This window comes from Oreochromis niloticus, linkage group LG4 (assembly GCF_001858045.2).
Source record: "Oreochromis niloticus isolate F11D_XX linkage group LG4, O_niloticus_UMD_NMBU, whole genome shotgun sequence".
NCBI classification, from domain to species: domain Eukaryota; kingdom Metazoa; phylum Chordata; class Actinopteri; order Cichliformes; family Cichlidae; genus Oreochromis; species Oreochromis niloticus.
In genome coordinates, this window is record NC_031969.2 from 16,707,464 (window position 1) to 16,735,385 (window position 27,922).

Consider the following 27,922-nt stretch of genomic DNA (forward strand, 5'->3'; position numbering starts at 1 on the left):
GTGAGAGTGAAAGAATGAATTTTGGCTTGTACGGCCCCTCATAAAGACGCTGCATTTTTAACTCTGAGGGAGATGGAGAATGAGCCTATTTCCAAAAAAGTGGAGTGTGTTCCTTTAAGTACTATATTGTATATATTGTCAAAAACTAAAGTGTGTATAGCAGTTGTTGTATCTTGTTTACTGTATCACTGACAGATAATTTCAAAGTCAATGAACGCTACATTATAGTGAGATATTGTGTAATGTGAAATACTGTAAGCAAATGAATAAACAACCTAATTCTTGCTAGACCTTTGACTCTGTTTTGTTTGAATCCAACTGTTTTATGCAGATGTGCATAAAACATGTTACTTTTAGTATTATTATCATTATCATCATTATTGCACTAAATACATTTTAAATAAAGGATACTTTGATATACATTCTACTGTAAGGTTGGAAATGTATTTTTTTCATCCTAAAATATGTTTTGAAATGTATTTTGGTTTGAAAGAAATATATTTTCAATTTCAGAAATATATTTTTTTGGAGCATCACAAATACAAAATATATTTACCATATATTTGAAATATATTTTGGCCAGAAAAAATGTATTTTTTTACCGTATGGGTGCCGGCAAGTCCAGCTTCATCAACTCAGTTGACACTCTTTTACAAGGCAGAATGACCACTCGAGCTTTGGCAGATGCAGCTGTTTGAACGAGCTTCACTAAAATAGTATGTTTTAATTCAAGTATGGTTTAGTCAAGCTCATGTATTTCATGTCATTTGTTAAATAAAAGTCATGCAATTTGTAACAAAACTAGTGAACTGAAACTAAACGGTTATAAAGCTGCATGTAGAACCAAGCTCACTTGTCTTTCCACTGCAGCACAGTAAAGATTAGCAATACAGAGGTCTTAGGATGTGGTCTGCTCTTGTGTGACAGATCTTTCTTTTTCATTTTTGCTTCTTGAATCTCTGTCTGAAGATTAGTTTCACTTTACTTTTGTCCATAGTTGTTCTTACAGATATCAGCCTTATACTAAACCAGAAACCAGTTTTGTAGTCTTCAGTGATCAGGTAACCCTGTTATCAGAATAGTTAAAACCTTCTGTTTTACAGTACAGAACTTTCAAAATCCAAAAAGGAGGACCAGGAACTTTTTATCCTTTTGCCTTCAGTGACATCATGGGCCTTGAGAAGGACAGAGGAGTTAAGGTGGAAGACATCATACTGGCCATGAAGGGGCACGTGAAGGATGGTTACAAGGTATCATGAAGTTTAAGGCATTTTTGCAGACACAATTTAATGGTGTATACAATGACTATTTTATTATGCCTTTAAATAACACATGCAGTGTATTTAAAAGTTAGATTTCCAAAAAAAACACACACGTGTGTGTGTGTGTGTGTGTGTGTGTGTGTGTGTGTGTGTGTGTGTGAAACATTTATATATATTTGTTTAAATGATTTCATTGTTTTCCAGTTCAATCCTCAATCTTCGTTATCCGAACATGACCATGACTACAACAAGGTGCCCACTCTAAATGACAAAGTTCAAGTTTTAGTGTCTGTGATCGATGCCAGCAGAATGGAATTTCTGAGTGATGATTTAATAAAACAGATGAAGGCTGTCAGACTTGCAGCCAGTGACGTGGGTAAGAGCCAAGTTTGGTTATAGGATAAACCCAAAATGAATTAAATAAGCTGACAAACATCACCTCAACTCTGATATTCTGTGTATTGACAGGAATTCCCCAAATGGCAATTCTCACCAAAATTGATGAAGCGTGTACAGAAGTCAAAGAAAATATAAGAAATGTGTATAAGACCTCCCCCACCCTATTCCGTTTGATCAGCCGCATTCTGTAAACCACGTATGACAGCCTCTCAAACACATCCAAACCACTGGCTTACACACACTTCAATTAACTACGTGACAAGGCAAGCGTATGTGAGCGAGTGTGTCTGTGTGTGTGTGTGTGTGTGTCATTTCCTGTTACACCATACATGGCGTGACCTCTTCTCAAGTTGCTCTATATGTGCAAAAGAACAGAACCTTGTGGTTTCTAAACATGCAAAAGAAAGTTACAGCGAAGAGACTGCTCCCTGCATACAAAGGTTAAAACCTAATATTGAAAAAACATTTTATCAGCACACAGAAAAGTAATGGTCACGCACAAATGACAATCTTAAAAGAATCAACTCTAACATCACCCAGGACCAATTTGCCATGTGAGACCCTACCAGGCAAAATCCCTCTGAAAACATAGCTTCTGGGATTCCTGGGACACACAAACCCCCCCACCATGATAAAGTAGTGATTCATGGAGGGGGAAATAATAATAATTTTAAAAATAGATGTGAAGAAATCACACCAAACAGGATTAAAACTGACTGGCACACTTTCTCTGTCACATTTCTTTGTCATGTGTTCTCAGATGATACAGCCATCATCGGATGCGTAGCAGACGGAAATGATCAGGAATACAGAAAACAGTCATCGGTGAATTTGTTGGCTGGTGTGAGACCAATGCGCTCCAAATCAACGCCAGGAAGGCAAGGAGATGGTCATAGACTTCAGGAGGAAGTCACCCCCTACAACACTGGTGAACAGCCAAGGAAAAGACATTGAGATAGTGGGCTCTTACAAACTGGACTGGAGTATGAATACAGACATCCTGTATAAGAAAGGTCAGAGTCGACTCCACCTGCTGAGGAGACTGAGGTCCTTTGGAGTCTGCAGGACTCTGTTAAGGACATTCTATGATACTGTGGTAGCATCTGCCTTTTTCTATGCAGTGGCCTGCTGGGGGAGCGGATGCACGGACAGGGATGGGAGCAGGATTGACAAACTGGTCCTCTGGAGTCTGTGGAGGCGGTGGGCGAGAGGAGGATGTTAGTAAAGCTGACATCCATCATGAACAACCCACATCACCCTCTGCATGAGTCTGTGCGTGTGCTGAGCAGCTCCTTTAGTCAGAGACTGAAACACCCTCACTGCAGACAGGAGTGCGTTCGCAGATCATTCATCCCAACAGCAGTTAGACTCTATAACTCCTCAATTACAATGTCATGAGTCACTGGACACTGTGGATATCCATGGTCATACTTCATGCATATGCACCTTTTATATGTATGGACGTGTGCAGGTATAGATATATGTGTATGTGTATGTATACATATGTATATTTAGTATGGACGTGTGTGTGCATGCACATGTCTATACTTATAGATATTTATAGACATCTATTACTTACATAGTAATAGCAGTGGTAGAATAGTTACATTTATGTCTTGCATATTTCCACAACCCTCTATCAATAATCACATACTGTGTATGCTACCGTTGTATATAGTGTATTATCTTACTTATTTTGTTTGTTTGTTTTTATTCGTAATTTTGTATTTATCATATCTTAAGTGAACATAGTGAGAGTGCCAGTCATGTCAAGTCAAGTAATGTGGTATACTGTAAACTGAGTCAAAAATCAAGAAAAGTTAAAAAGAAAGTGAAAGTAACAAAGAAATGTGAAAGTAGCAAGAACTGTATATATAAGCTCTCTCTCCCTGCACTGCAAACTGTCCAGAGCCACACAGGAGAAGGTAAGGACTTTCAGAATAACTGTGATATTATTCTTTGCATTTCAATGAAGTTACTTCTTCTTTCTATTCTTTGTATTCTTTTTTATAAAATTGTAATTTTTTCACAACAATGTAATTTATTGTCATTTAGTTACAATTGGTGGTGCTACCTAAAAATGCTTCCTTTCTCTCTCTCAACCTTTTATTTGTATTTTCCATTTTCCAGTGAAATTTTAAAGACAAAAGAAAACAACATTAGACTTTCGTTGTAGGTGAGTAATGATTTTATGAAATTACAGTGGTCCCTCGTTTATCGCGGGTGTTACGTTCTAAAAATAACCCGCGATAGGTGAAATCCGCGAAGTAGCGAACTTTGCTTTTACAATTATTATAGACGTTTTAAGGCTGTAAAACCTCTCACTACACACTTTATACACTTTTCTCAGATAGGCATCAACGTTTTCACACGTTTAAACACCCTAAAAGTTCAAACCTTCGTAGAAAACTAAGTCCAGTATTATAGAGTGAAACCAAAGATCAAACCCTGTTTTCAGGTCAAGAACATCGGAATAGAGCAGCTGCAAGAGAATTCAACATTAATGAATCAATGGTACGGAAGTAGAGGAAGCAAGAAGAATGAGATGAGTAAAGTTCGACTTATCGTACTGTTTGGTTTCGCTTAATGCACCTTACGACGTCGACACTGTGTTTGTTGTCTTCTGCTATCGAAGATGTATGTAAATTTGACAAGCTGAACGCATTCTGTAATGTACAGGAGATACGGCACGAGATTGACTGAAAATGGTATACTGCCGATCAGGACGCAGAACACAATGTGCTGTAAAAAAAAAAAAAAAAAAGAAAACATGCAAAATTGCACCAAACAAATCCGTGAAACAGCGAGGTGAACCGTGATATAGCGAGGAACCACTGCACAACATTTCTGTCAGAGATATTTTTTATGTCAGTTTGATATTTGATAGTTGACCTGTCCATGTAATTGTCTTGTTTACAGATATGGGATCATGTAAGTCCTGACTTGCTCCACTTTAGTCTAACAGCAAAACTGTGTCTTTACATTAAACACTGAAAAGCTTTGCAACATTTTGAAAGCAGAAAATTGTTTCCTCACCTCAGCATTTTACTGTGAGACTGGACTCTGCATTTCTAACTTCTAATCAGATTTTTCCCACTATTGCAAGTCAAATTTGTATAACTATAACACTTGATGACACTTAATTAGTGAAAACAAGGCATGGTAAAAGTTGATTTTGAAATGTCCTGATGTTCATATTTTATTTATGTGTTCATATTATGTTACCATTATGTGAACGTGTTATTTTTTCTTTAGCAACTTTTAGTAAGCCATGGAGGCCTTTTCCAGAGTGAGTATGATGGATATACAGTTATTCATTTAGTTGTTCATTTAGTGCGGCTCTACTCCTTTACATGGTTTATGTGGTTTGCTGCATTAGCTAACTGGTGTGTGTAACAGCACAGCCTCAGTCACAATGTTGTGCATATATTATTAAAAAAAAAAAAAAAGACCAAATATTAGAAAATAAAGTCAGGCAGTATTTTTTACATGTGTTTGTTTTTCATTGAAACAGGAATAATGAGGATATCCTGGAATTTCTGAATTCATATAAACCTCAAAATCAGGAAGCAAATCATCTCAGAATTTTGTTTTTGGGACCAGTTGGTGCAGGAAAATCAACCCTCATCAACTCTATTGACAGTGTTTTACAACATAGAGTTATTGTTCGAGGTTTGACTGATGCAATCTCTGGAAAAAGTTTCACTCGGAAGGTATCAATCGATCTTATCTATCTACAAACAAATCAAATACTGATTAAATGACTGATTATAGTTGTTTTAAATGAGGATTTGTTAACTCCATATTCTGCTTTCAGTACAAAACTTACAAATTCTCCAAAGGCAGTCAAGGTCATTACTCGTTTGTTTGCAACGACATCATGGGCATGGAGCAAAAGGATGGTGGCGTTCATGTTGAAGACATCAAACTTGCCCTGAGGGGACATGTTAAAGATGATTATGAGGTACACTGATCTGAACTTTAATTTCAAATCAAATCAAATCACTTTTATTGTCACATCACATGTGCTGGTACACTGGTACAGCACATGTGAGTGAAATTCTTGTGTACAAGCTTCATAAGCAACAGAGGTTTGCAAAATACAAGAAACATAAGAACAAGGAAAATATAAGAATAGGAATATGAGAACTATAAGAATGAATATATGTACAAATATAACAATGTATGCACATTACTGAATATTTATACCAAATATATTGTCGTGTTTGGGTCAAATCTAAACGATTTACACATTAAAAAACTCATAAATATTGTGTTTTACATTTTGAGTGGTTTAATCAACTTTGTTACATCTGTGGTGTTCCCGGTCAAAAGTGACCGGGATATAAATGTGTGTGTGTGTATGTGTGTGTGTGTGTGTGTGTGTGCATATATATAACATAAAATAAAATAAAATATACAGAGGTTAGCAGTTGGATATTGTGCAAAAGAAATGGCATTTATGTACAGTATGGAGTGCATAATGTCAAAGTTCCGGTAAGTGAAAGTGAGGTGACTAGGAAGTGTTCAGCAGTCTGGTGGCCTGATGGAGAAAGCTGTCCCTCAGTCTGCTGGTTCGGGACCGGATACTGCAGTACCTACTGCCCAGTGATGGGAATAACGGCGTTACAAGTAACGGTGTTACTTTTTTTCAGTAATGAGTAATCTAACTAATTACTATTCCTATCGTTACAACCCCATTACAGTTACTAACAAGAAAATGCGGTCGCGTCACTATTTTTCAACAAACAGACGGTTGAAGCTGTGTTCAGCTTACCGCTTCTTATATCAGTTGCACGGAAGTAGCTGTAAGTAATCTGGACGCTACAGCTTTAAGCAGCTGCGCGCTCCCGCGGGTGGCAATCACTTTCTCCCCAACGATCACTTTTTGGCACAACACCTGGAGCTAAGAGGCAAAACAATTGCATGAGTGCTTCTGTTTGGCTGAGGAAGACTAAAGTAGTCGTGGTAAGCCAATCACATGACCACTTTAAGATGACAAAGCAACAAGGTGATATATACCAGTTTTTAAATTGTGTTGATAAGCCACGTAAAACCAGAGTCATGATAAACAATATATAGGTGTTTTTTCCTCAAAAGTTTCGCCACATTTACTGTCTAAGGACAGCGCTAGCAAGCACTCTCTGCTTATGACCAAAAAAATAAAAAAACAAAACAAAAAAACACCCCTTTGGTGTTGATGGAAAAATGCACCATGTCAACCATTCAAAAAATGATATGGCAACATGACATTTGGTTGTTTAGGTGAGGAGGGCGAGGTTTTAGGAGTGATGGTGAGAGACGAGAGAGAGAGAGAGAGAGAGAGCAGAAAAAGAGAGAGAGCGAGTTTTTAGATGTGAGATTTGTGACGTTTAGCGTGTTTGGAGTGTGTAGTTAATGTGTTGTCTTGTGTAGTTAGTGTGTAGTGTTGTGGATAGTTTTGTGTTGTGTGTCAGAACAATGAGGCGACTGCTGTCTCCAGGTAGAAAACAGGAGGAGTGATACACCTGCTGCTGTCAGACCTGCAGGTATCAGGCTGTGATGTTCTCCTTTATAGTGGACAGAAATTATTTTTTGGGAGTGGCACAAATAATTTGTGTGGCATCTTATTGAAGAACAGCTGATTGTTCTGTAAATAGTTTGAAATGGTTATAAAAAAGGGTAAATGGCTGCAAATGACTTTGTTGTTTGCAAAACCTGTGCATAGGATTTTAAAAATTGACAATTTATATTTGCATTTAAAGTTATGAAATATGATTCAATAAACATGTTTGTGGTTGTTACAGTAAAAAATATAACTTTCTACTCGGATTTTATGTTTTTTGTCTGATTTTAGATCAGTTGTGTTAATACAGTATGTCAAAATGAAAACATAACTGTAAATTCAGACACGTGAGGTTGTGCTGAAAAGAATTAAAGGTGGAATGTAGAAGTCAAATCAAAAGTAGTCAAAAATGGCCAATTATACCCTGGACCCCAGAGGGTTAAACATTTTTTTTTTTAAAGTAATGCAATAGTTACTTTTCAAGTAATTAATTACTTTAAGAATCTTGTAACTCAGTTACTAACTCAGTTACTTTTTTGAAGAAGTAACTAGTAACTACAATTAATTACTTTTTCAAAGTAACTTTCCCAACACTGCTCCTGCCTGATGGAAGTAGTTTGAACAGTTTATGGCTGGGGTGACTGGAATCATTGATGATCCTCCCCGCTTTCCTCAGGCTCTGCTTCCTGTAGCTGTCCTGGAGGGAGGGAAGCTCACCTCCAATTATCCTTTAGGCACAATGCACAACTCTCTTGAGAGCTTTGCGGTTGTAAGCGGTGCTGTTGCCATACCAGGTGGTGATGCATCCAGTGAGGATGCTGTCAATGGCACAGCAGTAGAAGGTCCTGAAGATGCAGGGGCTCATGCCAAATCTTTTCAGTCTCCTGAGAAAGAAGAGGCGCTGCTGCGCACTCATGTTTTATGAATCAGAACTTATTATGTTGCTACTTATTTGTCAAAATATATCTTCTATAAGGTATAACTTTCCTGTCATTTTGGTCGCCACTTTAAAACCACCATTAATTTAGGCTTGCTTTACCAAAATAATGTATTACTCAAATTCTTACATAATCACACAGTGTTCTTATCTTTCAAATCTCTACTTTTGAATTGCTTTTTAGTTCAAGCCACAACAACAACTGACAAAGAGTGATGAGAGATACCGTTCATGTCCCAGCCTGAATGACAGAGTTCATGTTCTGGTCACTGTTGTTCCTGCTGGCTCAGTGTCTATACTAAGTGAAGAAGTTGTGAAAAAGCTGAGAAAAGTCAGACTGGCAGCCAGGGAAATGGGTACAGTAACAGTTTCAAAATTGTAATACATTATGTGGAATAGTTTTGACATGTAAGTCTATAGACAGTAATAAAAAATAACAACAACAACAAGTGCATGACATCTTATTAAGTTTTTGTGTTAACAGACATTCCCCAGCTGGCTATTCTCACCAAAGTTGATGAAGCCTGTCCTAAGGCGAAACAGGATCCCAAAAACATCTACAAGAGCAAATACCTGAAAGAACAGGTACATCTTTTCTGTTGGCAGTTTTTGATTTTTGTTTTGCTTTTAGTTTTGAAACCTTTTATAAAATGTTAAGTTACATTTTTTAAATTCAGCACCAAAATCATTTTGTACTCACTAATTAACTGAATTTTATTTAATACTCAGGTCGAAAAATTTAGCCAGCTGCTGGGATTCTCAGTGAACTGTATCTTTCTTGTAAAGAACTACAGTTCAGAAATCAGCATCGATGACGACACTGATGCTCATATCCTGTGTGCACTGAAGCAAATGATTCTCCATGGAAACGACTTCCTCACCCACTTGAATGACTAGATGTGAGACTGAACGCAGTACTGACTAAAATATAAATTACGTCTTGTTATGCTACTTTAATGAAAACTGCATGGATAACTTGTATTTAGTATAAAGGCATGTGATTGGATTCGAAGCATTCATTTTTGAAAAAAGAAAGTCCTTGAATGTCTGTTTCCAGACGTTATTTATCATTTTATCAGTATTTGTCAGCTGACACACAGTCATGCTGTCATACTGTTAACGTTGTCAGTATTAAATGTAACAACTATAATGACAACCAAAAAATGAAAATGATCATGTTTCACTATAGACTAAAGACAAATATGCATCCCTTCATTTAAACAAAAGATTGAATGTTGTATTCATTATACATTAAAATGTGAGGCTTCATTAAATCCCTGTAGAGTGACATTTAGTTGGATATATTCTTGGTATTTTACTCTGTATGGCAAACTTTAAAAACATTTAGCCAAAGCTACTCTTATATTTTAATATGCAAAAATCTTTGTTATGGTTATGGTAGATTTTTTATTGGGCTGTGTCATTTTGTTGTAAAATTATTCAGATTATTCACTTCTAGTTTGTATGAATGATATTTGATTAGTCCCTTCTTTGTTTTCCTCTATGTTATTCCCTCTGTTGGTATTTTGGTGTTTTGGTATTTCATGGGTTCAGATGTTTTTAATTACTTACTGTTCTGATTGAGTAATTAGATAATGTAGTAATCTAGAACATATTCTGCTCTGGAGCAGGTAATGTTCTACAGTAGAGATAAGGAAGTAAGAAATCATCACCTACTGATCAATTTTCTGAAAGATTGTGTCACCATGTACTGACGATCCCTCGGACACCCGTGTGCAGATAGTATAATTTTTCAGTGTTGTCTAATTTCTTTATTTTCCTGATGATCAGCAAGAAATAAAAATTATTAGCAGCAACTTTATAATTAGATTTTTTTCCCTGCTGGGAAAAATATCTAAATATGTTTTACGTAAATATTTTTTACGTTGTTATGCCCACTCTAAATGACAAAGACATGAACTTTGTCATTTAGAGTGGGCTCCTTGTTGTAGTCATGATCATGTTCGGATAACGAAGATTCAGGATTGAACTGGAAAACAATCAAATCAGTTAAACAAGTATATACAAATTTTTCACATATGTGATTTCACAGTGCGATTTCTCTCAAGGGTAACAAGGGATTTCCCCCTTCTGGTTTACATGTCCATGCCTCTGCCAGATTTTCATCCCCGTTGGAACAAATGTATCCCTTCCTCTGATTTTTAAATCTAACTTTTAAATACACCGTATGTATCATTTAAAGGCATAATAAAATAGTGTCATTGTATACACCATTCAATAGTGTCTGCAAAAATGCCTTAAACTTCATGATACCTTGTAACCATCCTTCACCTGCCCCTTCATGGCCAGTTTGATGTCTTCCACCTTAACTCCTCTGTGCTTCTCAAGGCCCATGATGTCAATGAAGGCAAAAGGATAAAAAGTTCCTGGTTGTCCTTTTTGGATTTTGAAAGTTCTGTACTGTAAAACAGAAGGTTTTAACTATTCTGATAACAGGGTTACCTGATCACTGAAGACTACAAAACTGGTTTCTGGTTTAGTATAAGGCTGATATCTGTAAGAACAACTATGGATAAAAGTAAAGTGAAACTAAACTTCAGACAGAAATTCAAGAAGCAAAAAAAAAAGATCTGTCTCGCAAGAGCAGACCACATCCTAAGACCTCTGTAGTGCTAATCTTTACTGTGCTGCAGTGGAAAGACAAGTGAGCTTGGTTCTACATGCAGCTTTATAGACGTTTAGTTTCAGTTCGCTAGTTTTGTTAGAAGTTGCGTGACTTTTGTTTAACAAATTGCACGAAATACATGAGCTTGACTAAACATAATCAAATTAAAACATACTTTTTGAGTGAAGCTTGCTCCAGAAGTTGCATCTGCCAAAGCTCGAGTGGTCATTCTGCCTTGTAAAAGAGTGTCAACTGAGTTGATGAAGCTGGACTTGCCAGAACCAGAAGGTACATGATGAAGAATTCTGAGGTGCTGGAGCTCAGAGTTATGAGGCTGGTAATTATTTATGTATTGGAGATTATTTTTTTGCCACTGTTCAAAGAAGAATATTTATGAAGTTAAAGCCAAGAAAGTCAAACTGATAGTCAGTGGTGTAGGTATGTTGCGATTATGGTGCAGATACAGTGGTGAGACTATGGAGGATGTTGCAAACACCAACAAGAACAGGAAATTCAGCTGACAGCAACCGATTTTTGCAAGTAGATTATAACATTTACGTGGCAACAAAAAGCCCATTAAGGGTCAAACACTCATGTCCACTGTATTTTCCTCCATTCTTCACTAAAACTGAAAAAATGCACAGAATTGTCAAAGAAAATATATTTTAAAGAAAGCATTTCTTTAAAATATGTAATTTTTTCTGATTCTTTTGACTTTATTGTGTTATGTTTTATCTTACTCTTTGGATGGTTTACAGGTCGAGACTTTTGTCCTCCCATTGCTGGAAAACATTACAGCACAATAATACATCCATACATATGCATTAAAACATTTAGAACATAACACTCTTTGCCCAAAATCTCTTGTGTTGTATTAGACTAGTAGCAGTTTCATTGCCACATTAATCAAACTGAGGAAATACAATTCACTAATTTATTTTCATTGATTAAAAATTAATTTAAGGAAATATTTATTATGCTTCTAATACAGTTTTAGCATGCCAAAACAATTCAGTTCCCATAGTGTCACAATGATCATCCATCATTGATTGCATTTATGAATGCAGAAGAATGCACACTTTAATTTTACTTTTAGTTTTGTTTAGTTTTGTTGATAGAATAAAAAATAATCCTTATCTTGAAAACTTGCACCTAAGTAACTTTTTCTTGTCGTGTGTGCCTGTTCAACTAAAAAGAAACGACAACTTTTGAGACCATGAAGCGGAACTAATGACTGTCACTGTGTTGCAAGCTACAAGGTTGGCAAATACCTTCACATACTTTCCTTTTTACAAGTCTTGTTTTGTCTTCTTACTGGCGAGTACAACACCATCTACACTGTACATCAATTTCTTTCAGAATAAGCCAATCATCTCATCTTGTGGAGATATTTTAAACAAAGATGCTTAGTTAATTTTAAGACCTATAACATGTATCCTGTAATTAGGCCACAGCAAAAAGCTGAAAGTCTTTTTTATGCTGAGATGGGCCTCCCATAGCTCCACCTGTAATACCTCCACCTCCACAGCCCACATGAGGGTAGCAACCCAACAGCTAAAGCTTGTACGGCTTGAGTCATGGAACAGGGCAATGATCTCAAGTTCAACAGGAAATTTACAACGGGCCAATGAAACAATGGCCATGCATCATACTGATGTCTTTGAATGTTCATTTTAATCTTTCCCTCCTTCAGACACAAAAACTAAATAAAAATAAAAGGTGTAAAAGTTTAAAATAGAAATCTCTCAGTCCTTTCAAAGCCTCTCATGTTAATATGAATCAATAAACAATCCCAAACATGCTAGCACAACACCAACATGATAAAGTCAGATGAAGTCACTGAAAATGACTTCATCTGATGTAAATAATATTAAACACAATATAAACAAGGACCATTAACATGTGTGACTCTTAGACCACATGCAGAATGAGGTTATTTTGTGGCTGCATGTCTGTTTGGTGTATCCATGCTTTTCTGACCCACAATACCCCTTGCCATGCTCTCAACTGAAGAGATAGCCTTCAAAAAAGTACTGTAGGTAATCAGCTGTTCAAAACGTGTGCTGCTAAACGTGTTGTGTGTCACACTAGTGGCACAAGTTGTGATCTCTGACTGTAATTCTGGATCTGAATTAGGTTCAACGAGGCAGTCAGTGTTACATCGATAAAAGTGGAGGGAAGTGTTAATTAATCTCTGGATAAAAGGCCGAATCATATCAATTGTATTGTTTAGCAGACTTTAGAAGATAATTAACAAAGTTAATTATTCCAGAATCATGAAATTGAGGTGCTGTTAAAGCATTAAGTGCTCGTCTTTCATGCACTGGAGTGAACAGCTTATCCACAAAGCACTGCAATATTAAAGTGAACAGCTCAGGAAAATGACCAGAGAAATCACACAAGTCAGATATTTCTGTGATGCACGCATCAAACCCCCGAGTTAGCACCAAGTCCAGTTTGTGTCATTTTTCATGAGTGGAGCCAGTGACCCACTGGGTCAGGTTAACACAGTCTATAACATTTAGAAAATACTTGACCAGAGGTTTAGACTCAAACCAGACATGAATATTAAAATCACAGAGCAGTAAAAGACTGTCAGACACAGAGGCCATGGTAATGCCATCTAGAGCAAGTGTCTGATTAGACACCATGTTTCTGAGATTTTTAGGGCAGAGTACAATAACCTCAGTTTTATCTGAATTTAGAAGCAGGAAATTATAGTTCATGTCTTTAGGATATTGGTATGGCTTAAAGATATTAACTGAGATGAGTTTCAGAGATGAGATTTGTGGCAGAAGGATAGCACCACTAGTGAAAGAGGAGGTTTACAAAATGGTAGTGAGATCTGCTGTGATGTATGGTTTCAGAATTGTGGGACTGACAAAATGACAGGAGGCAGAGCTGGAATTGGCAGAGTCAAAGATAGGTAGGCATTTCAGTGGGAGTAACTGAGTAAGTGTCTGAAATTGACAACATTAGAAATTAGTACATCAGAGGGATGGGCAAGGGGAAACGATGACTATATACAGTATATGCTCAGAAGGGCAGGTGGGGAAAGTGGAGTCTTTGCCTTAAAACATAAAGCATATCAAGTCAGCTGTTGGAGACAGCTGTAGAGAAAGGCTCACAGAGGAATTACATCACAGAAGACAAGAAAAGCAAAACTAAAAGCAAAAACACAACAAAAACTAACTCTTAAAGTAAAACAGAAAGTGCAATAGCTAAAGAGGGAAAACACAGACATGAATGAATTAAATACAGTAAACTTGACACCAGAGGATGGAATACTGAGAGAAGAAAACTATAAAAAGCTAGGAACTGGGATCAAGACTAAATACAAGAATAAACGATCTTGAAATGTGAGTAAACAAACCCTGTGTGATTCATTTACTTAACCTGCATGTCAGTAATTCAAAAAGTAATGTGAACAAGAAAACTGTGCTTCTTTAAAGTCACATGGCTTACTTGAAAACAAATAGATGAATATGAAAGTGAAAGCAGTAAGGAAACTAACAGAATACCCCCACATGTTAGCATTGCAGTCATTGTGTCCAGAACCACGTAGGAGAAGGTAAGACCTTTTCAGTTATGCTGCTTTGACTCAAATTCAGTAACAATACCAATAAGAAAGACAATTAGTTCACTGTGTAGAAAGTTACAATCACGGTGTTGTTTATTCTGCTATCAGAGATTTAATTATCCTGATGCATTACAGCTGCAAGATGAAATTATTTTTTATTGTTTCTTATATATTGTTTTATTATACTACATACAGTACTACAAATATTTTTTACATGCTTTATCGCTGAACCTTAGGGATTTCTCTCTCTCTCTCTCTCTCTCTCTCTCTCTCTCTCTCTTGCGTGTCTAATAACTGATTGCAATTAATAACTAATTCAATTTTAGATACTTTCACAAAAAATATAAATTCAGTAACTAGGTATTCTTATCGTTGTTAATTAAATATATTTGTTGATTTGCGTGTGTGTGTGTGTGTGTGTGTGTGTGTGTGTGTGTGTGTGTGTGTGTAAAAAAGGAACTCTGATAAAACGTGTGAGTTCCCCTAACTTCTCCTGGAGCATATCTACTTTCCACTGTGCACACACCCCTTCCATTCTATTGTTTTCATACTGAATTTTTGACATAGGGATGTTTACCTCTGTGTAGCGTCCTCTCCTCTTTTAACAGCTGCTGGACTTTTATAGGAGAGGTTTGATGCACCAAATGCTTTCAGTTGGTGGAAAGTCTGAACTGCAGGTATTTCAGCACCGAGACTTGAATGGAAAAGAAAAAATAGAAATAGGAGGTAGAATAGAAAATAGTTTAACATTGTCTTAATGAAATATGCAAGATCTTCCCTGATTAAACGCCAGATGGTCCTTCTCCTCTTTAGTTTGGTTTTTGAGGACTTGGCGTCCATGTTATCCAAAAAAGATTTTTACATTCCAAATCATTTGAGCACATAGAAGTTTTCAACTTTGACTGAGCAAATCTAAATTGAGTTTTCCCCCAGAGAAGATGGTGATTATTCTGGATTATATTCACATATAGCTTCTTATTTACATGATAGAGCTTTAACCTGCTTTTGTGGATGGCATGTCGAGCTGTATACACAGAAGGTGATTTCTGACAGTGTTCCTGAGGCCCTGCAGTGATTTTCAATGACAGAAGCATGCCTGTTTTTAATGCAGTGCAGCCTGATCGTGAACACCCAGTGTTGCTGAAATTGTTCCATAATTTGCATAATGTTTGTAGATTGATGAATTTCTGTCCATCTTTATTTCTAACAAACTCTGCCTATCTGAGATGCTCTTTTTATACCCAATCATGTCACTGATCTGTTGTAAATTAACCTATTTAGCTGTTCTTCCAGCTGTTTCTTGTTAGCACCATTTACTTTTCCAGCATTTTGTGCCCACCTCCAAAGTTTTTTTGTAGCATGTTGCAGTCATCATTTTCACAATTAACTATTAAATGAATATTTCTATTAGCTTGTATAAATAACTTATATTTATACTAATTACTAATATTTTTCATGAAATAGTCAAATATCTTAGTTTAAACATCTGTTATATTTTCTGTTTTACTGTCAATAAAATATTTGTTTATGAGACTCAACTGAATGACTCTGAATGTTGGAATGGACTCTAACACATATAGTGAGGATGAAGGGACGATGACAGACTGAATTGCAAATTGTATCTATTTTCATCTTTTTTTAATTTCAGTTTACTGACCTTTTCATATAATTGTCTTGTTTTACAGATATGGGCGGAGGTAAGTCCAGACCTGTTACATGTTGCACTAGTCTCAGAGCAAAATGTATAATCGCTTCATTGATCCAAAGTTAAAAAAAAATTAAAAAAAATGTTTGACTGGGGGCTTTTTTATTTTTACAATAAACGCTGAAAACTGTGACATCCTTATATGTGAAACATTTTTAAAGAACTTTTATTCTTCAACCTAACCAAGTAATTAAGGTGAACATCAAAAAAACAGTAACAATAATAGCAATAGATGCTCCACCTACTGTAACTCAAATTTTATTTAATGATAATGATGTTAAAGGTAACACTTGATAAATTTTCAAATTTTGCATTGTGACACTATTTGTTTACGTTCTTATCTTCCCATTATGTTAACATATGTGATTTTCCTCTTCAGTATTTAGTCAGTCATGGAGGCCTTTGCCAAAGTGAGTATGATAAACATATATTATTGCTTTGGCTTCGTTCTGCTGCTTAACACAGAATTTAGATTTTTTGTTGTGCTAGCTGACTGTTGTGTGTGATAGCAAAGCATCGCTGTTATGCTAATAGTGCAAGCCATATCTTATTTCAATGTTTTGTTTTGTTTTGTTTTAATTAACAAGAATAAACAAAAAATTCTTGATTTTGTGAAATTGTAAAAATAGCAAAATAATGAAACCATTCTTCTCAAACCTCTTCTTAGTGGGCCAGCTAGTGAACAAGAATGTAGTTTATATAACTCTGTTGAGACTACAGTGGTGTGACAATGTGTTTGTCCCCTTCCTTTTCTATTTGGATTTTTTTCACAATTAAATGTTTCAGATTATCAAATAAATGTAAATATTAGACAAAGATAACATAAGTAAAGACAAAATACTCTTTCTAAACAAAGGTGTTACTGATTAGGGGAGGGCGGGAAATCCAAACCTACATGCCCCAGATCACTGACATAATATTTGATGTTGTTTATCCTGCTCATGATAGCTCAGTTTTTGTTGGTAAAACACAAGACTGGTATGGCCTAAAAGAAGGTTTTGGCTAAAGTTCAAGAAATATTATGTATGCTAAATTTTTAGAAAAATTACAAAGTGATACTTTTTTATTTCTAAAAACAACAACAAATTATTTGTAAAGTTTCAGTGTCTGTTTGGTTGATTGTTTGCAGGAATAACCAGGATACGCTGGATTTTCTGAAATCGTACAGACCTCGAAATCATGAAGCTAGCCATCTCAGAATTCTGCTTATTGGGCCATCTGGTGACGGGAAATCTACCTTCATCAACTCTGTTGACAGCGTTTTACAAGGCAGAGTTGCTAATCGAGCTCCAACAGATCAACACCTTACAGCAGATTCATTCACCAAAAAGGTATGTATGTTTGTATTTATCTATCTTTTTTTTTACTGTCAAATAATGACTGTAGCTGCTTTAAACAAAGACTTATGAACTCCATCTTCTGTTTTCAGTACAAAACATATAAATTCTCCAAAGGCAATGAAGGTGATTACTCATTTGTTTTCAATGACATCATGGGCATGGAAAGGACCAAAGGCATTCATGTGGAAGATGTTAAACTTGCCCTAAGAGGACATGTGAAAGATGATTACGAGGTAGAATCTTTTGACCTTTGGCTTTGGTTCATATGTCTAGTTTTTTGGTTTTGTTTATTTATGTTTTTTGGGTTGTCTTATATGGGTTCATAATATTTGCAAATCACTGAATCGTGTTTGCATTTACATTTTGGTGTTACAATGTTTTCATTTCAAATGTGTGGGATATAGTAGGGGAATATATGTTTACAAATTATTATTTCATATGCCTACAAGATAAAAGTTAATATCTAAAAAATAAGCTGTGTGTGAGTTCAGAGTTGAGTAATGGTGTGTAGTCTTGGTTTAGATCTTGTGACAAGTTCTGTTTATGATGTGCTACTTTTCTTTTGAGTCATAATAATTTTAGCAGTGATATTCTCAGTCTCAGCATGAGCCTGCTTTTCTTCTTTCAAGCATCACTCCCTCCCTGTATTCCATGTCCTCAGGCGTTTATCACAGGCTGATAATCTATGGACTTCAGCAGCCTTTAAGTCCTTATTGCATGGTCAGTTCATTCTTTTCTGACTTTGAAGACCCCTGATTCTGACTTCTACCGTCTTTCATTCTATCTCATCTTCTCCAGAGTCAAAACTTCGTAAGACTTACTCTTTTCAGGGCTCTGTTTAGTTTGTGCCTTCTGAATATAATCATAATTCATCACAATTATTACTTAAACTCTTGTAAATGGATAAATAACTTTACACCTCTTCTTACTCCGTTGTTTTCTAGTTCGATCCTGAAAACAAGCTGGAAGAGGGAGCTCCAAAATACAATGCTGCTCCTGAACTGAGTGACAGAGTTCATGTTCTGGTCACTGTTGTTCCTGCTTGCTCAGTGTCTTTACTACCTCCAGACATGATAGCAAAGCTGAGAGATATCAGACTGGCAGCCACTGCGTTGGGTAATATACACATATACACATACATACATACATACATACATACATACATACATATATATATATATGTATTAATTTATGGAATATGCAGCAAAAAAGGAGGGAGAAAAACAACTGTTTATAAAGTGATTGCGTTTTTGCATTAACAGAAATTCCCCAGCTGGCTATTCTCACTAAAGTTGATGTCGCCTGTCGCAAGGCACAAAGGAATGTGAACAACATCTACAAGAGTGACTACCTGAAGGAACAGGTCAATTTTATTAATTTTAAATGCGCTTTTTCAGTTACATTTTCTAAATTCAGCACTGAAATCTTTTTACAGTTACTGAATCACTGAAATCTTTTCAACACTCAGGTCTACAAATTTGGCCAGTTTCTGGGCCTCCCGGTGAACAGCATCTTTCTTGTGAAGAACTACAGTTCAGAAATCAGTACAAATGATGCCACTGATGCTCACATCCTGTGTGCACTGAAACAGATGGTTGTCTTTGGAGAAGACTACCTCAACCACTTGAATGACTGAGACATGAGAAAATGAAACATTTCATTTAAACATCAGACTGAATACCTGCTGTAGATATTCAGTCACACATTTTATACCTAGACTGTCTGTTAATTTTCACAGTCTGCATTTTTCCCAGCTTTCTTTCCTGGCTTCAAATTGGATAAAGTTTATTAATATGTAGCAACTATTTTCCTATCTCACTGACTTAATGTTTTAATGCTACATTAGTCTACAGTGCATTTCCTCTCATACACATCACACCACTGCTTTTATGCAAAAACTGTGTTGTTTTCAGTCTGTATTGTGTGTTTGACCTCTTCATGTTTTTCCCATAGCATATACAAGTCACCGGTGTCTTCTGCTTGATTTTACTTCCTCCCCAGTGTGATTGTCTTAATTGTTTTTATCTGTGTCTGTTTTGCCCCTACGGTTTCCACTTCTTTTGTATTTTTTTACTTAAAAAAAAGAAAAGCTTTCAAACTGTGTGAATAGAGTCATTGTGTTTCAGGACTAGGCTTTTCTCCAGGACATTGTGGGCGTGACCTTTAGTCAAGATCTTTCCCAGAAATATTTTCCAGTTCCTCCTAGGGGATCTCACATTGCTCCCTGCTGGGTGTGCCAGGAAAAACCTTCAACCATTTGATCAGATAGCTCCATGTCAGCTGCATCCTTTCAACATGAACGAGGAGCATGGCCACTAGCTCTACTAGCTCCCTGAGTACCAATTTTTCAAACATGTTAGATAATGGATTTGCATTTATATTAGTTACATACATTAGTTACAATAGAATCATCTCCAACAGTCATTCACTGTATTAGAAAGAATGAAAGAAAGAAATAACTATATGGATGACATTTTCACTCTTGGGCCACCACGGTGGCATGGTGGTTAACACTGTTGACACACAGCAACAAGGGTGCCTTTCAGTAGGGTTTGAGGTTGGACTTGCTTTATTTTACTCATCTATTAGATCACCTGAGCTTCTGAATTAAAAATACTTATTTGTTATTTATAGAGAAAGACTACAATATTCTGATACGGGACTCTCCAAGCCTTCACTGAAGAAAGACAACCTATAGAAGTTAAAGTTGTACACAAATTTTTTTCTGTTTGATTTTTTTTTAAGTCATTTGTGTGACTGTTCGTTAAAATGAGATTCTAATTGTACATGTAGCTGAGCTAAATTATATATGGGACTCCCTTAGTACTCACTGAGTACATCATACAACAGATTTAATGAAGTCCTTTTGTGTGGGTTTGCATCTCCCCCCATGCTCTTATCTGCTTAACACTACTTTTGATAAAGACTCCGAAACAATAAAACAAAAACCCTTAAATCATCTTCAGGTGACTGAATATGGTTTCAGGGAAACCAGAGAAGTGGTTCAGGCACAAGGATACCTCCTGGGGGAGGTGTTCCGGGCTTGTCCCACCGGGAGGAGGCCCCGGGGCAGAACCAGGACACGCTGGAGAGATTGCTGCTGCTTATGCTGGCAGTAACATGTCCGATAAGCTCATCTACGGAGACGTCACTGCAATGCATGATTTGATAGTGCACAGAGAAGAGAGTTTGGTGGGAATGAACAAATTCTACTTTTAAACAGCTCATCAGTGAAAAATCATACAGGGTAAAAGCACTGGAAGGTTTCATAGCTAAACATATACAGATTTTTGCCATAAGGTGGCACAGTGAGACTTTATTCATGTATGAAATACACGAGCTTGATTAAATCACACTCAAAATTAACACATACTTTAAAAGAGACAATATCCCATAAAGTTGCATCCACCAAGAAGTGAGTGGTCGCTCTTCTTTGTAAAAGAGGCTCAACAAGTCAATGAAGCTGGACTTGGGTCCAGCTCGGGTCCACGAAGAAGAATTCCGAGACACTAGAGCTCATTTTTATCAGGTAAGTAATTCTTTGAGCACTGCAGATTATTCTCTTTGCCACTGTTCAGAGAAGAATTATTATGTTAAAGCCTAATAATCAGAGTTTTATGGTTAGATTTCTATATGTTGTTGTTATGGTACAGATATGCAGTAGCATAAAATTGGTGTGCAAACCTTTCACTGTGCTGCAAGCTGAGAGTGATTTTATTCACAACTTTCACTTTCTCATATCACTTTTTTTTTTATATTTATCTTCCCTTATCATGCTCCAACATGCTTGTGGTCACACACCCTACTTGTGATGTACAGCATAAATTTTTTTTTCTCCAAATCAACCAATCATCACAAGCTGTGGGAATTAAAATAAAAAGCTGTTGTTTAAAGGTAAAATAAAGGAAGATAAAAATTGTTAAAAATGCATTCATTGAAACATTGTAATGTTGCTCCTCTCCAATTATCTGTCATTTCAGTGGCACGTGGGTGAAGTTGGGAAAGGCACAGCCAGATGGTTGACATCAGGGGCTTATCACCCGGCAAACAGACTAAACACCAGACCTTGCCCATCTGTTTTCTTTCTTCCTTCTCCTTCTCCAGCTCCTCCATGGCAGATACCTAGACTGGTGGAACACACTCTCATAACTCACTCATTCAAGCATATGGGCATGCACTTGTATGGACACCTACTTTATTATTTAAATATTTAAATAGTTGTCTGGGTTGATGATTTTGGTGTCTGTAGTTTGTTAGCACTAAGTTGCAGAAATGTTTGGGGCAGAGCTCCACGCCTACTGGTAGTTGCTTTGGAGCATTAAATTGGTCATTAGGTGTAGATTCATCCATACCATTGGTTTATAGACAAAGGTGACCAAACCTTACTAATTTTATGTCAATGAAACTGAAAATAATGCCTAAAATTGTTGGTTGTGTCTAGTTTTCATGCTACCAGACCCCCAAAAAATTAGTTGCGACAAAAATCACTAATATACATTTTAATCCTTAAAGTTTGCCTAATATGTCCCAAATATGGGTCATTTTAAAATGGTTATATATCCTAAATGATTAACCCATTATTGATGAGGCTTGCCTTATTTGGCTTTTGCACCTCTACTCTGATCTTGGATTTGGGAAGTAAATTTGCTAATGCTGCAAAGAAAATTTTACTGCGTATTTAAACATCCCACTAATATTTTATCCTCTTTCAAGTACGGTGACTCACAGAACTTGCACAGTTCTCTGAAATGTATTCTCTAAACTGGAAATCTTCAAAATTATTGTTGTTTCAATTAAAAAGAGGTAAAAGACAACTGGACATGTAGCTTCAAATTGCAAAAACATAATTGTTTCTTGGAATACAGTTTGAATAAACACAAAAACAGACAAAATACACAAAAGACCAGCAGCCCAGGGGTTTTCAGGACTTCTAAATTCCCAGAGGTGTCTGCCAAGGTCACACATGAATATATGCCAGGTCACCGTGGCAGATATTCAGAAAATCTGGTACTTTCCAGTTCTCTCCCTATTTTCCATGTGCTATGTGGATAACTCTCCTATAAGGTCCCACAGATTTTATCAGAAGCCAATTAGCCCATCTTTCTGCCATGAGCAGGCCTCGAGGGGTGAAGGTGCTCTCCAACTCCTACTTTGAAAAAGGTGAAATGTGAAGAACTATTGATACAATATCAGCGCGCACACACAGTCTTTGTATTACCCAAATCCTTATACTCTCATGGTCAAAACATCCTATTTATTGTGAGATAAACAGATTTCTAAAATATATGAAGCATCATATTGACTTAAAATGAAGTGTCTATTATATCATATGGGGGTAGTCTGATGTTTAATAAGGTTTACTATAAGAAATGACATTTTTACATATCTTCTTAATAAACACGTCAATTAACTGAACATTTTAGAGTAAATGATAATGATAATCCTCCCGCATAATATTTCAATTGGCAAAAACTAGATATACTTATAAAATACTCAATGCAATGATCCCAAACACACACTCAAAAAAACTTTTTTTTGCCCTCATAATGATAAAAGCATAAGCATAAGCAAAAGCATAATTGGGATTAAAACTGAAACATTTGAAATATTTAAAACCAAAGGTTTATTTATCCAAATAATTAAACATTAAAGAAAATATAAACTGAAAACAACCCAGTCAAGTAAATTTCATTTGAATAGATTCCATTAAATTTACCATTTCCTATTGTACTCAAGTATTTTTCTGAGTGCACCAGCAAATCTGCAACAGAAGGGCTGTTACGGCCTCTGGCCTCAGGTGGCCCCGCCTTCCTCTATAGAAATCACAGTGTTCCAGGACTCATGGGGGATTGGCTGGCCCCGGACCTATGCCCGCCTCAACTACATGCAGATCAGAGTGTGCCAGACCACTCACACCATTGGCTGCTGCAGGAGCCTTGAACACGATGGACCAATGACACGGCTGCCTGCATTTACCGGGGAATACAAAAGGCTGGAAGTCCTTCACTCAGTGGCTGCTGCTTAGGACTGAACATGCAGTTTGCCCTCCGTGCCTCCCTCGTCAATCTCTGTTGAACTTGTTCATATTGCTGAACTTTGTTAAACCTTGGTGCATGTTTGAACTTAGCCTGATTAGAGCTTTGAGCTGCTAGCTGGCTGTGAGTGGGATATTGAGATGCTGGCTCGCCTAGTTTACTCTTAGCTTTTATTTTGTGCGCCGCCAGCTTGCCTTAGTTAACCTTTAGCTTTTTCTCTTGTCTTCTTTTTTTGTCTTTATATAGTAATTGTTTGCCCAGAGGTCTGTTGAACAGCCCTGTCGGTTTTCTGTTTAAAGTTTGAAATTAAAACCTTTCTTTACTCAGTTTTGTGTTTGGGGCTTGTGTATGTTACTCCTCCCCTGACGCCTAGCAGAGGGGGTCGTAACAAGGGCTGAAAGAGGAAATAAAGCTGTTGCAATGGCACGTGATACACATGATAACTGCATTAAATCCATGGAAATAGAAAAAACAAAAAGTAAATCATTACTGCGAACCTTCCTGTTCATCACCGTTTAAACGCTGCATTAAAAAAGTCTGTTTGTGGTATTAGCAGAGCTACATGATGTTGACAAAGTCCTCTCCAAAGTCGATCATCTTTCTCAGTGTACTGAGGATCAGCGTGTCAGTGTTGTCGTCCGTGTGGATTTCTGAGTGGTAGTTCTTCACAGGAAAGCTGCAGTTCACTGGAATACCCAGAGACTGGCTCACTTTCTCCATCTAAATGTGAACAGTTTAACATTTGTTAACAATTGTTTCTTATAAGGGTATATATTGCTTTTTTTATTTAAACTGATAAAATCACTGGTATATACCTGTTCCTTTAAGGGTGAGCTCTTATACACATTTTTTATGTCTTCTTTGACTTCTAGAAAGGTTTCATCAATTTTAGTTTGGAGAAGCATTTGGGGAATCCCTGATACATAAAAGCTCAGAGTAAAGATGATGTTTGTCAGGTTATTTAAATCAACTGAAAAAAATGAGCCTTACCCAAGTGAGAGGCTGCTTGTCTGACATCCATCATTTTTCTCATATATTTATCACTCAGTGTTTTTGCTTGGCTCACAGAAATCACAGAAACCAGAACATGAACTTTGTCACTGAGACCAGGGTTTTCATTGTAGTCGCGATCTCTTTTGGATATTTAAGTCTCTGTGTTGAACTGGAAAAGAATAAAAAATGAATTAATTATAAATTGCACGTAGCTCTTTCTTATTTTAAAAAGGGGTATTGTTCTGCCTTAAACTTCAGTTATTATACCAGGTAGCTATCCTTCACGTGTCCCTTCATAACCTGTTTGATGTCTTCCAAGACAACTCCTCTTTTTTGCCCTTATCGACACCCATGATGTCAGTGAAGGCAAAAGGGTAAAAAGTCCCTGGTTCTGCTTTTGGGATTTTGAAAGTTGTGTACTGTAAAAGAGAAATGTTTAGCTGTTACGATAAACAAGTCACCTCATCAGAAGAGACCATAAGGCAGTTAGTATTGTGATTCAATAAATTGAGGCTTAAATACAGTGGCGGTCCTAGCCTGTTTGGCGCCCTGGGCGAACACGCCCTCTGCCCCCCCGCCCCACACACACACACACACACACACATGAAGAGAGAGAGAGTATGCATTGTATGCAAACGGCTACTAAACAGACATCATAATTCGTCATACAGTGAGAACAGGACAAATCAACAATTGACACTGACTAATTAATATTATATTGTATATACTGTTTGGAGTTTAGTCTGTTACTGTTACTATTTTTACCATTTCTTCTTGGAGGAACTGTAACCCACATAATTTCCTTAGGGATTAATAAAGCATTCTGATTCTTAATGTTGTAGGATACATGACCTGCCATTATCCAATGACACATCTGCTTACCTGTATCTTTTGCTCGTTTCTCCTTGTAGGAGCCATAATTAAATGTATTGAATTTTAATGATCACTGGGTTTTCATTTGTTTGGTTGCTATGGTGATGTGTAACGAGAGTCACGTGGGTGGTAGCGGTGACATTAAGAGGGCGTTGTCAGTCTGTCATTCACTGGTTTGATTTTGACAGAGAGGAGGGCTGGCAGCCGTAGTTTTTGTTGACCGCAGCACAACGAGTTTCCCCTTGTTGCATTAGAGCCTGTGATGTTTTAAGAGTTTGAATCGTGAGCCGATCACATTGCTCTGTAAACTTTTCAAGCACTTTAATAAACAAGCAAGCAATTCCACCTCTCGCATTATTGCGTAAAGTTGACAGCGCGTCAGGCAAATAGGCTCAATCCCCCGGCCTCTAGCGACTGTGGAAGTCGCTACACTCCTCTTCTTCTTTTCTCTTTTTTTTTAAACTTTAAAAACCGGTTGTGTGTGAGACTTTAAATCAACAAAATATAAAATATACATTTTAAATTGTTATTGATCCCTTTACCCCGAGTCCTAAAGTGTATATTTATTTTTTTACTCTTAAATATTTATTGTTCGTTTACTTGCACTGCTGTAACTGGAGCCTCGTCGTCTCGTCTCTCTATATACTGGACTGTATGTAGCGGAGATGACAATAAAGTTTACTTTGACTTCAGCAGCGAGCAGGCGCACCGAGGCCTCTCGCGCTCACTTTTTGCTTATAGAAGTTTGAAAAAACATCGGTGCAAATTATAAGTCTGTATCATGACGTCTGGTGTTTTCGTGTTTGTTGGTTTGTTTTTATTTTGTTTTATTTTGCGAGTTGGTTATTAGATGCTGCTCCAGCCAGCCAGAGAATCCCCCGCCGCCCCGCCCTCTCCTCCCTGTGCCGCAAGCAGCAGGCGCACCTCGCAAACGGAGGGCGCCCTTACTCCCAGCAAATGGGCGATAGAAAACCAATCGGTGCCTGTGCCATTCCCAATATGCGCTGGCTGATGTCGGGGCAGCATGAGTACGAGCAATTTTTTTTTTGCCGATGCCCGTGATGCCGCCCCCCACCACGATGCCACCCCGGGCAACCGCCCGTGTCGCACGTATCTAAAACCGCTACTGCTTAAATAAGGCTGTTTCCTAAAAGTACAAATAGATAAGTGAGTGAAACTGAACTCCAAACTGAAAATCTGTGTCACGCCAGCACTTCACTTGCCCTGAACAACTGATTCTGAATCAGCATGGCCTTGTTCCACTTTGACCTTGAGTGGTTCTCTCTCTCTCTCCCAGTCACCATCTATGTGTGTGTGTGTGTGTGTGTGTTGTTTCCGTTTATTTGCAGGAGTGGAGATAAGTCTCTTGTACCAGGGTTTCTCAAGTTTATACAATCAGGCCGACTGACTCTGTTATTTGTTTTAGGAAATTGCTAAAAAATAATTTTTTACATATATATTTTATCATTTTTGGCCATAGTTTGCAATCATGCATGTGTGTATACGTGTATGTTGGAATGAATGTTTGTCATTATGGCTGATTACATATCTGTATGTTTTAACATGTACACTTATCTTCAATCTGTGGCTTTTATTTGACCTGATAAGCACCTGTAACTCTGTTTTGAAAAGTGCCATATAAATAAAGTTACAATAATAATAATAATAATAATAATACTGTCTCCTCACTTTTTTTTAACATATTTCCCTTTAGTCTCTAGCACAGTGTAGATTGATGACAGGGGAGAAGGCTGTGATAGGCTGGGTGAGGTCTGCAATGATACAGTTGATAATAAAACTGTTTCCTAGGATGACATTTGATGGAGAAACCCATCTGCTGACTAGTTTCATCACAGCTTAGTTAAACACTTACACCGCATGGTTCAGAACTGGCACATACTGTTTTCGTGAAGCTTTCCTGAGGAGCTGCATTGGCCAAAGCTCGGCTGGTCATTCATTCTCGTAAAACGGCATCAACCGGGTTGATGAAGCTGGACTTTCCAGAACCAGTGGGTCCACAAAGAAGAATTCTGAGGTACTGGATCTCACTGTTATGAGGCTGGTATGTATTTATGTCCTGCAGATCATTCTCTTTGCTATTTGTGGAAGAACATTTGCGGTGTTAAAGCCAAATAAGGCTGTGATGCAGATATTTTATAGTTACAGTACAGGCGCAGTTCAGAACAAGGCTAATGGTGACTGATTAGAGATGGTAATCATTTGTAGTTTTAGTCCATGAAGCCTAAAAGCAAACACTGAACATCAGCACACACTCACCTCCATTCTAGTTTCCGCCATTCATTTTCTGAATGTAACAAAATACATAAAGAACATTAACTGTGCAATGTTTCACAGTTGTTTTTGTAAAGTTTAAGCTTGATTCTCGTTTTAAACGTCTTACTCTTCAAACAAGGAGTCATCGGGTTGAGAGCTCTGTCCTCCCATAGCTACAACAAAGCACAATATTACAGCACGTACACAGGCACAAATATTCTTTTTGAGGAGGGTCGCTGGCAACATTACGACAACATGTAGACCAACTAATGCTTCTAACCTTTGTGTCCAAGCAGAAAAAAATGCAACACTAAAGAGAAGTAATTAGTTACAACCATTAAAGATGGTTTCAA

At 37.1% G+C, this 27,922-nt stretch overlaps 3 protein-coding genes and 1 long non-coding RNA gene across 10 annotated transcripts; 3 read left to right on the top strand and 1 right to left on the bottom strand.

The window, feature by feature from the left end:
* The first annotated feature begins 766 nt into the window (after window positions 1–766).
* Window positions 767–2,172, top strand: LOC112846789 (interferon-induced protein 44-like). The gene is made up of 3 exons (XM_025906942.1): window positions 767–1,250; window positions 1,467–1,638; window positions 1,731–2,172. Exons 1-3 carry the CDS (start codon window positions 1,170–1,172, stop codon window positions 1,850–1,852), a joined length of 375 nt encoding a protein of 124 aa, XP_025762727.1. The 5' UTR covers window positions 767–1,169; the 3' UTR covers window positions 1,853–2,172.
* A 1,236-nt stretch (window positions 2,173–3,408) lies between these two features.
* Window positions 3,409–10,379, top strand: LOC100697972 (interferon-induced protein 44-like). Of its 3 annotated transcripts, none has more exons than XM_005457706.4 (9): window positions 3,410–3,586; window positions 3,792–3,833; window positions 4,581–4,592; window positions 4,917–4,950; window positions 5,176–5,374; window positions 5,479–5,625; window positions 8,328–8,499; window positions 8,628–8,728; window positions 8,873–10,379. In XM_005457706.4, the coding sequence occupies exons 3-9, from the start codon at window positions 4,583–4,585 to the stop codon at window positions 9,038–9,040; spliced, it is 831 nt and encodes a 276-aa protein (XP_005457763.1). In that variant the 5' UTR covers window positions 3,410–3,586; window positions 3,792–3,833; window positions 4,581–4,582; the 3' UTR covers window positions 9,041–10,379. The 3 variants fall into 3 exon arrangements, with proteins under 3 accessions (XP_019213524.1, XP_005457763.1, XP_019213525.1); XM_019357980.2 differs by having other exon boundaries at window positions 3,411–3,586; window positions 3,792–3,837; XM_019357979.2 differs by having other exon boundaries at window positions 3,409–3,586; window positions 3,792–3,837; window positions 4,581–4,950.
* A 3,882-nt stretch (window positions 10,380–14,261) lies between these two features.
* LOC100698244 (interferon-induced protein 44-like) lies at window positions 14,262–23,755 on the top strand. Of its 5 annotated transcripts, XM_025906944.1 has the most exons (10): window positions 14,263–14,340; window positions 16,035–16,046; window positions 16,434–16,464; window positions 17,184–17,385; window positions 17,484–17,627; window positions 18,339–18,510; window positions 18,657–18,757; window positions 18,863–20,923; window positions 21,214–21,288; window positions 21,375–23,755. In XM_025906944.1, the coding sequence occupies exons 2-8, from the start codon at window positions 16,037–16,039 to the stop codon at window positions 19,028–19,030; spliced, it is 828 nt and encodes a 275-aa protein (XP_025762729.1). In that variant the 5' UTR covers window positions 14,263–14,340; window positions 16,035–16,036; the 3' UTR covers window positions 19,031–20,923; window positions 21,214–21,288; window positions 21,375–23,755. The 5 variants fall into 5 exon arrangements, with proteins under 5 accessions (XP_025762732.1, XP_025762729.1, XP_025762728.1 ...); XM_025906943.1 differs by lacking the exon at window positions 21,214–21,288; XM_025906946.1 differs by lacking the exons at window positions 14,263–14,340; window positions 21,214–21,288 and adding an exon at window positions 14,766–15,026.
* On the bottom strand, window positions 21,371–27,566 carry LOC109201941 (uncharacterized). Its single transcript, XR_003219954.1, has 2 exons — window positions 27,196–27,566; window positions 21,371–24,841 (listed from the first exon to the last, which is right to left on the bottom strand). It is a non-coding gene; the product is annotated as an uncharacterized LOC109201941 (long non-coding RNA).
* Window positions 27,567–27,922: the final 356 nt, after the last annotated feature.